The 10,130-nt window shown below is 39.0% G+C and overlaps 1 protein-coding gene across 1 annotated transcript; it reads right to left on the minus strand.

Annotated features, from left to right (window-relative positions):
* Window positions 1-8,102: 8,102 nt before the first annotated feature.
* LOC122592139 lies at window positions 8,103-9,589 on the minus strand. The gene is made up of 2 exons (XM_043764350.1): window positions 9,124-9,589; window positions 8,103-8,926 (listed from the first exon to the last, which is right to left on the minus strand). Exons 1-2 carry the CDS (start codon window positions 9,587-9,589, stop codon window positions 8,103-8,105), a joined length of 1,290 nt encoding a protein of 429 aa, XP_043620285.1.
* Window positions 9,590-10,130: the final 541 nt, after the last annotated feature.

Here is a 10,130-nt window from a genome sequence, read left to right on the forward strand (position 1 = left end):
TAAAATAACTCTAAATTGTTGTTTGATTAACAAAATATGAAAATTTGATAAAATAAAATTTGATGTTTTGTTCCTTAGTTAACATCAAAAAAAATTATTCAATCAATTAGAATTTTTAAGCACCCGGCCCTGATTGTTAGGGGATTGAGATCCGCTTTAAACAACTGACCGTCCAATGCTAAGATCTTTTCATATTTATATAATACGTTGATATTATGAATGATACTTATCAATAGAAAAAAGGAAAAGAAAAAAAATATCAGAAATGGATCGACTGCCTACCGTTATCCTTATTAGATATAATGTTGTCTAAAAGAAAACAAACACATAGACGATAGTGCGTGGGTGGGGTGGGCTAAACACTAGAAAGATTGGTGGTGGATGATATTTAGCCAGCTGTTGGCATCACTGCAAAAACAGTAGCCAAATCTAATTCATCATCTTTCTGTAATGAGCCAACGATGGGCCCTTTTAGTTTTTAAGTCTCAACGTTAACTACCATTATTAGTTAAGGATCACAACGATCTCGTGTTCGAGTTGACGAGTTAGGGGGAGAGGAGTCATGTCGTCAATTTTTCCATCTCTCTTAAATTCCACCAATCAAATACATCCAACTCAATTTTCCTTTTCAACCTTCACAACCAACCCTCCCAACTATTTTCAATGGCATTCATGACCTTCTCTACCCTCTCAAAATTTTATTTTTTTATTTCATTTAATTTAATCAAACATCTTCTTTTTTAATAAAAACTTAAATATTTCATTAAAAATAAACTAAACATTACATAAACATAAATTAAAAAGTACATAAATTTAAATTCTAAATTTCTAAAATAAAGACAACTAAATCAAACTCACAACTGATGGTGGTTGCATAGCTGGATCGTCAAGGTATGATAAGTCTAAAGCCGGTACATGTGTCGTGAGATCATATCGGAGCCGATGATGCACGTCCTCGTCTTGTAACTCCCGATTTGCTTCCGGGTTATAAACTTTTGGCACCGGTGGATCCATAATATGAACCGGTGATATTGCCCGCCCGTTGTCTTTGATGATCATGTTGTGTAGTATAGTACACACAGCGACGACTTTACCGATCTTCTCCTTTGTCCATAGCCGGAGGGGACGGTCCAAAATCTTCCATTTTCCCTAGAGAACACCAAACGCCTGCTCAACATCCTTTCTTGCAGCCTCTTGTAGTCTTTTAAATTTCTTTTCATCTTGTTTCACTGGATGCGGATAAGCTTTAACAAACGTAGTCCACCTAGGATAGATTTCATCGGTAAGGTAATAACCACGCTTGTAATCATGTCCATTTATGCTAAATGAACTGTCTGCGGATCCATTACGCTCTTTTTGAAACAACGGCGACTGCTGCAAAACATTGACATCGTTGTTCGATCCAGCAGGACCGAAAAACAAATGCCAAATCCACAAGTCATAGGAAGCAACACATTCAATCATATCATAATAGTAGGTACTTTATGATCACCCCTCGTGTATTGCCCTTTTAAGTGTTTAAGGCACATCCTCTATTCGATGTGTGTACAATCAAGACTACCAAGCATTCCTGGAATGTGGTGTCTTTCTTCATGAGCTTGTGTGATGAGAGCAACGTCATGAGATGTCGGCCTACGTAAGAACTCCTTTTGATATAAATTGATGACAACATCACATAAGTACTACATGCTCTTGCGTCTCGTTTTGGCAGCCATACATAAATACTCGTCATATGCGTCTGAAGGTTCACCCGTAGACAGTTGCTTGATCGCTGATGTGCACTTTTGAAGAGCGGTGCAACTTTTTTTATCCCGTGTGTCATACCTCTCTTGAAAGTAACTAAATTTAGCTTCAATATCACCAACAATCTTCATAACCTCTTGCTCATGCGAAAACGATGACGAAAAAATGGTTCGTCAAACTTTGAGTCTTCAACGAATTAGTCACGCATTAGTATCGCGTGAGCTTCTTCTCGGTCTCGATCGATATACCTACGAGTGTCAGAAGAGGTGTCGGTATCTTCAATCTCGGCGTACACTTGATTAAAAAACTGAAAAGTACTCCCCGTAGACGAATTGTCTAACTCCAGTGGAACACAAAAAGAAGATGATGAAGAAGAGGAATCTATTTTTTAGTAATGTGGTGTTTTTTTGGTGAAAGTGAAGAAAAGTTTTTGTTTGGTGATTTTTTTGGTTAAAAAAGAAGTGTATTTATAGATAAAGAGGTAGGAGGAATTTTTTTTTTTTATTGATGTTCAACGGTCAAAAGAAGGCTGGACCCCACTCCACACGCTCCCCCCAACGTTCGGATTCCTCCAGCCCGCGGCTGGCTTTTAGCCCGCCAGCCTCTAGCCCGTCTTCATGCCGTTGTGATGGCGGTGGTGTTCACTCGGCGGGCTCCTCAAGCCGTGAGGCATACCGTTGCGACTCCTCTCCCCCTTATTAGTTACTGTGTTATCGGCTTTATAACTTTGTATTATGGGAAAATCGGAAAAGGGCATAAAAGGCTGTTCGACAAGCTTAGGTGTGGAACCTCTCACATACTAATATTTTGTTATTTATTGTTTAATAAATAAATCCATGGGCCCCAATGATTTTTATTAGTGTCGTCTCTAAGAATTTATAAACCTCGGCCGAGAAAAAAAAGGCCCGGAGAATAGATGTAACAATTGTAATTATATAAACTAAGATATTAAAACGATGATATATGTTATATCAGATTGTTACTTGAGCATTTTTTTTGTTAAGTACTATTGTTTAATTTTTGAATAATTATTAAAATTTGTAACGGTCTTGATTAACAAAAAAAATTAAAAAGTCAGGCCCTCTAAAAAATTAGACCTCAGTCGGTCGTCCACTTCGTCCTATGTCTAAGCCCCCCATGATTTTTATGGTTTAAAAAATTAATATGTGAGTGTCCAGCATCTAAGTTTATATACCTAACAACCTTATATTCCCATCCCTCTTATATTATATAGTATTAATATTAATTTTCGTTAACCATCTAGCTATAACATGTCCAAAAATTAAACTACGCAAAATACAAGTCATAATATTTACTCGTATTCCGACTTCAAAGTTGCATCATAAAATCACATTATGTATGCTCTTTTTGCATCAAAAGGGGACAAAATTATGACCATACATTATAGATGTTGAATTTTTGTTATTTGTGTGTTCGTTATACATAAACCTAAACAAATTAAACAAAAGTTTTTAAACCTTTACATTTTCTGCCTTTGTTTCATGCCACATTGCCACCTTTAGCCTTTAGCCTTTTGTAATTAGATAATAATATTTGCGCATGATTTTCATAAACAATAAATATTTTATCATAATTCGTAGCCCTCTTTGATTCATAAATATGATTCGTTTTTGTTTATCGGTTTTTTCAACTAAACCCGTGTTTTTGTGATTTAAAAAGTTTTAAGGTAATTATGTGTATAAAAGTAAAAGTAAATGGATAAACAAATGAGATTTCTTTATTCGGGTCATTTGGAGGTGGTAAATTTTTTGAATTACATATATACGGTTAAAAGGGTATTTTCGTGACCCTTTTTGACTATTTCCTCTGCAAATCTTAGGATGATTACCTAAAAATGTATTGAAACCGATATAATTTATGAGCAAACAAGCTCTGACATATTCCATGAGATAAGTTTGGTTGTTTGGAATTTGGAACATATATATAATATATCCAAGGAAACTATACGATAGAATTTAGTATGCATCGTATTGGATACCCACAACATACACAAGGGACCAAAAGTTGCAGTATTACTTGACTGGTCATTGCACTCGACCTCGTTCTAAGTAAGGCGGTAAACCCAAATAACTTGACTCAGCCAGAATGGGTTTGGGTAAAATGGGTTAAGTTATTCGGTTTATGGGTCGTTATTTGGGTTAACTACATACGAGTAAGTCAAAGCTTAACAGGTTTTGGTTACGGGTGAAAATTTTATAATTCTGTCAACCCGAATAAGATGTTTATTTGTTTTATATATACTAATATAACACGTCAAATCTGTTTAAAATATATATTTTTTAAATATTAAATTTTCATTATAGACAAATTAGAAGCATGCAAGGTTAGATAATAATGGATGTTTAAAAATAATACAGATATATCAAATGCTAAAAATATGATTATATGAATATAAGAAAAGTTATATATTATTAATATTTAATATCAATAGTTTTTATGTAGTTTGAAATTTACTATATTTGTTTTGTCTATAAGTTTTCTTGTGATAATGTAACCATTTTTTCATGCAACGAATTAAAAAAACACATAATTAAAAGAGTTTCAACACTTATTGAATACATAAATATCACTATTATTCTCAAGTTTTGAAATTGAAAACATATTATTGGGTAACCAACAATTTTTTTTAGGTTGCACGTGAATTTAATCATATTTTATTTGGGTCACCCAACCCGACCTAAAAAACTCGAACCCGAACAAACTAAACCCAAATAACACAAATCCTATCCGGTTTGAGTTACATGTTAGTTTATAGATCTTCAAAACCCGAATAACCCGAAACCCAATTAACCGGAACCATCAACAACCATAAAGCAAAGTGAATAAAAACAACATATACTAGAAGTCATTTAATGTATAACACTTCTTTTTGTTTCGTAATAGTAGTTTAACATGTTCCCATCCAATTACCCCCTAACATGTTCCGAGACCTGCAAGAAAGGGCTTCGTATTCCGCTACGTTGTTTGAGGCTTTGAATTTGAAGCGTAAAGCATAAGTAAATTCTTGCCCTTCCGGGTTTGTGAGTATCAGACCAGCTCCGGAAGCATCTGCGCTGGAGGCTCCATCAATGAATAACTTCCACGATTCTGCTCCAGACTCTTCTTTCACTTCTTCAACCTTTTCTTCTTCAAAGATAATCTTCCTTTTAGCCTTTGGCTCTTTGGAGGGTGTTTCTGCCAAGAAATCTGCAAGTATCTGTCCCTTAACATCGATTCTTGGTTGGAATTTGATTTCATGCTCCCCCAACTCTACACCCATTTCGCCAGCCTCCCTGATGTGATAAATCGAGTCTTAAATTTATAAAACAAGAACCACCTACAAACTGACTACTACGCACTAACGGGCAGTGAACCCGATCGTTTGTAATATAGTATTGAGGTAAATCCGAGATCGTTCGCAGGGAATGGTTAGACAAGTTGTTTGGTAAATTGGTTTGGAAAACGGGTGTTACTCTCAAAATCCTTTTGACAATGAAAATTTAAAATGGTTTGCAAAGCAAATAGCATAAAATAAAGAAGAACTTCAAATAATATAATTAAAAGTCATCCACCTTGACTTCCCTCAACTTCAAATGTGATTGCATCTAATTAAGATCATATTCTCTAGAATTTAAAGATAATCGTGATAAGATTAAGGAGCTCACGTGGTACCACCAACCGTGAACAAATTAACAAATCACCTAACTGCTAGTTGAATTACCCAAGCCGGTACCACCAAAGCAAAGACAAATTTTTCCAACAATTAGTTTTATTGACTACCGAATTACCAATTGAACTTATGTGACAACAACGTGGTACCATCAACCGCTATTAATCACGTTGACAAAATTAATCTTTTCTTAAAATTACATTTACTATCATACCATGAACTAGTGATAATTACTCATAGACAAGTAACCATTTTAAAATCACATACACATTCAACTGGTACCACCAACGAAGAATTATATGCAACCAATATCAAAATAATTAATAAAAAGAATTAAAATCATCAAGATCACAGAACAACGATAATTGAATAAACTCTTTTGAATTAAAACTATTGCAATCACATTATCTGTCTCGTTTCATCAAGGTGGATGATAAACAGTTTAGCCACTTATGATCAATGAACAAAAATAATCAATAAAAGAGAAGAACATATTGTACCAATCGTTTGAGAAAATAGAAATTGCAAGACAGTAATTAATACGATCTAGATGGGTGCCCGTAATATCTTCGATGAGTCCGCCTAAGTGTTTCACTTGATTGGAGAAGGAAGAATCCTGATAGAGCAGCTCCTAGAAAGACTTTCGATGCGTAAAAATTCGTCCTAGGGTTTGTATTTATACCCCTTGAAAAATAAAGGCTTAAGTCGGCCATTGACTTTTGTTGACCGACCTCCCACTGCGGCGCAGTGGTCGTGTGATGCCCTCCACTGCGTCGCAGCCAAATATCACTGTCCAAAACTTCGTCTTCAATTTAGATGACTGCGGCGCAGTGGACTAGTTCCTTTCCTCACTGCGGCGTAGTGACAACCTTTGACTGGTGTCCGTTGACTTGCTTGATCACTGCGGCGCAATGAAACTCAATGATAACCACTGCTGCGCAGCCAAATATCTCTGGTCAAAAACTTCCTCGTGCATGGATGACCACTGCAGCGCAGTGGCTTGGTAACATTGCCCACTGCGTCGCAGTCAACTTGATTACTCGATTTCTTCGTTTTCAACTTTTAAATTCCAAATTACAACTTCTTTTCTACTCGAATTAACTCTCGACATCATGGATCACCTCTAGGCCAATAAGTCTTCCAAATATGCACCAAATGACACGTAACCTGTTTAGAGCCTGAAACCACTAACAAACACCATAAACGCGCCAAATGCACACAAAAACGACTTAAAACATATAAATATATGGCCAATAATGATATGGGTAATGGGTATCAATTAGTCACATCACTCCCGGATACCTCCGGCCTGGTGAGTACTTGCTTTATTGGTCTATCTGTTAGCACCATGACTGGGTGTGCTTGAAAATACCGGGGGAGTCTTCGTGCTGCATGAACAAGGGCTAGAGCTAGCTTTTCGATTTTTGGATATCTGGTTTCAGGGCCTTACAAGACTCTGCTTATGTAGTATACTGGCACTTGCCCCTCTTTTTTGTTTGTCATTAAAACAACACTGATTGTTTCTTCTAAGGTTGCCAGGTATAGCACCAAAGTTTCCCCGGGGGTTGGTGCGGTGATGGTGGGGAGATTTGACAAGTGTTCCTTCAACTCTGTAAAAGCTTTCTGAGCCTCCTCCGTCCAGCTAAAGTTGTGCTTGCCCAAACACCCTTTCAATGTTTTGAAAAAGGGTAGGGAGCGCTCCGCTGACTTGGAAAGATACCGATGGAGGGCTGCAAGCTTTCCATTGAGACTTTGTATTTCCTTCAGGCTACTTGGTGGTTTTAGCTTGAGGATGTCTTTTACTTTCTCTGGATCTGCTTTGAATCTGTCCTTTGTGATAATATGGCCTAAGAATTGGCCTTCCTCCGCTCCGAAGGTGCATTTTTTTTGTGATTTAACTTCATGTTTATGGCTCGGAGTGTCTTGAAGGTTTCTTCAATGTCCATCAACATGTCTTCTTCACTTCTACTCTTGATAACCATATACATCAGCCTCCAGATTACGCCTGATTTGCTTTCCAAATGCCTTGTCTACTAGCCTCTGATACGTTGCACCTTCATTTTCAATCCAAAGGGCATCTTCTTATAGCAGTACATGTCCCCAGCAGTGTAAAATGATGTCTTGTCTTCATCATCGGGGTGCATTTGTATTGGTGATACCCTTTGTAAGCATCAAGAAAACACTTCAACTTGAAACCCACCAATGATTCTACTTTCCAATCGATTTCTGGTAGTGGGTAGCAGTCTTTAGGGCAAGCCTTGTTGATGTCGGTAAAGTCGACACACATGCTCCAGCCTCTGTCATGCTTCTTTACCATAACTGGGTTGGCTACCCAGCTTTGATATTTAACTTCCCTCAAGATACCTGCTTTGACCAAGTCTGCTACTTGCTCTTGCGCGGCCTTGCATCTGTCCGGGGCTAGACTTATTCTTTTTTGTTTTATTGGCTCCATGTGCGGTCGAGCATTCAGCTTGTGTTGGGTATCAAATACTTCACTTCCTATCTTCAATTATCTTGGGACACCGGTCATGTCAGATGGTGTCCATGCGAACACGTCCTTGTTTCTTTCGAGTAATTCTTTCAGCTTTCTTTTGTACTCTTTTGGGAGTTGGTGGCCTATCAAAATGTGCTGGTCTGGATACTTGTCATTGATGAACACTTTCTTTTCTGATTCTCCAAACAGTACAAGTTATTCCTGCTCCGGAGCTACGTCTTGTGGCTTTACTTTAGCACAATATCGATTGAAAAGTGGCTCTGGTTTCACATATCCGATGCCTAGCGGTGTTGGGAATTTGATTGCAGCATGAGTTGAGGAGGGGATTATTCCCATTTTTCTCACGGCTACCCTCCCCAAGATGACATTATATGGGGAGTCAGCCCGGATGATGGTGAACGTTAACACTTCCGTACGTTGCCTCGGCCATTCTCCCACAGTTACTTGTAGAGCTACTTCGCCTTGTGACCATGCTCTTTCCCCCGAGAATCCAATTAAGGAACTTGCTGAGCCTTTCCTTAACTTTTGGAAAGTTGGCGATAATTTTTGGAAGCAATGGTCGTACATGATTTCACACCCGCTTCTAGTGTCTAGATGCACTTTTTTCACTTGGTGTTTCCCTATGATCGCTTGGATCACAATTGGGTCATCTGATGCATCTTTCTCATCAATGGGCGGGAAACTGATCGCCACCGACTTCCATGGTTCACTTTGGTTTGGTATCTGCTCTTCTTGTCGAACTTCACCAATTATCATGGTTATAGGTGCTTCCATTACCTCCAGCCTTGCTGCTTGAGCATCGGTGTTATCTTGCCTTCCTTGATTATCTTTTGGCCCTTGCTCTTTCAAGCCTTTTAAAAACTGGGCCAGCCTTCCAGTTTTGGCTGCTTCCTCTACCTTGGTTTTGAATACTTTACAATCATTTGTGTATTGACCGCGAACATTATGATATTCACAAAATTTGCTCATGTCCTTCCCTCGCTGATGTGGCCTTGGCTTTGGTGGTGATCTTTCTGCAGCTAATACATCCCGTGGGCGGCTTTGTGTGTTATTCAGGGTGCCATGATTGGCAGGAATATGATCCTGTGTTCGTTGATATGGAGAGAAGTGGTGTCCTCTACCCCCACGACCTCTCCGACCTCGTCCTCCTCCTCTTCCATAAGGCTGCGGGTTGAAATATGGACTTCCTTCTACTGGCTCCGCCCTCCCAAATTACCAGTTGTGTCCTTTGCAAGAAGGAAACTGTGTGTCTTGTCAGTTAGAGCTGTATATGTCTGTGGGAGGTCGGTAGATAAAAATTCGACCAATGGCTTGAATCTCAGTTCGTGCACGAAACCGGATATCTTTTGACTTTCAGCCAGACCTTTGATGAGTGTTGTTTCATCTGTGTATCGTGTAATGAAATTGCGTATTCTTTCACCTTCTCTTCTTTTTATGTTGTGTGCTTCCAAATGGATCTTCTGGTATTTCCTCTGTTGGCTGAAGTGGGATCTGAACTTTCTCTTAAGATCTTCCAAGTTTACTACACTCCCGACCGGTAGTCCGTTTACCCAAGCGCGGGCTACGTCCTTTATAGTAAGAGCAAACATATGGTAAGCAACCGGAACGTTCCAACGTTGCATCTTGATCATGCCATTGAAGTGCTTCAGATGATTGTCGGGATCACCCTTGCCATCATACATTTCTATTCCCTTCGGCAATCCTCCGGGTGGCAACGGGTAGTCTTCAATCTATTGTACGAACGGTCCCGGCTCTGTTTGGATCATCATGTCTTGCTCGCTTGGAAACCATGAGGGTTGAGACTGCCCACTGGCTGGATTGGTAAACATTGTCTGTTGTTGGTATTGGTTAAAGTTTTGCGTGTAAGTTGGAGGGTGAGGATGTCTATTGGTTGTATGCATCGGTTGTGGTCTGGTAGGTTGCAGAATGAAAGATTAGCTATAAGCATACCGCGAGCTGTGTGTAGGCTACGGCGTGAAATATTGACTCTAGGGAGTGAAGTGGTCATTATGTGTGGGGTATGGTTGGTCGTAGCCATGGTAGGTGGGATTGTACGTTTGCCCGAGGTTGTGTACTTGCTCAGTTGCCATAGGTGGTAAGTTTGGACCTTGTGGTCGGAAGTTTCTAGCAAACCATTGACACATCTCTGTGATGTATCGCCAAAGTGTACTCTGTATCCGGACGTGTTTCCACGGGGTCCCGGAGGAGGTGTTTCCATTTCTA

The sequence above is a fragment of the Erigeron canadensis genome, chromosome 1 (genome assembly GCF_010389155.1).
Source record: "Erigeron canadensis isolate Cc75 chromosome 1, C_canadensis_v1, whole genome shotgun sequence".
Lineage (NCBI taxonomy): Eukaryota > Viridiplantae > Streptophyta > Magnoliopsida > Asterales > Asteraceae > Erigeron > Erigeron canadensis.

What these genes read in the sequence shown, in the direction of transcription:
- LOC122592139 (XM_043764350.1), bottom strand. Translation starts at nt 9,589, where the DNA reads ATGTATGATGGCAAGGGTGATCCCGACAATCATCTGAAGCACTTCAAT. An exon ending in TCTTGCAAAGGACACAACTG is followed by an intron (nt 8,927 to 9,123) that starts GTAATTTGGGAG and finishes GGGATGTATTAG; the next exon opens with CTGCAGAAAGATCACCACCA.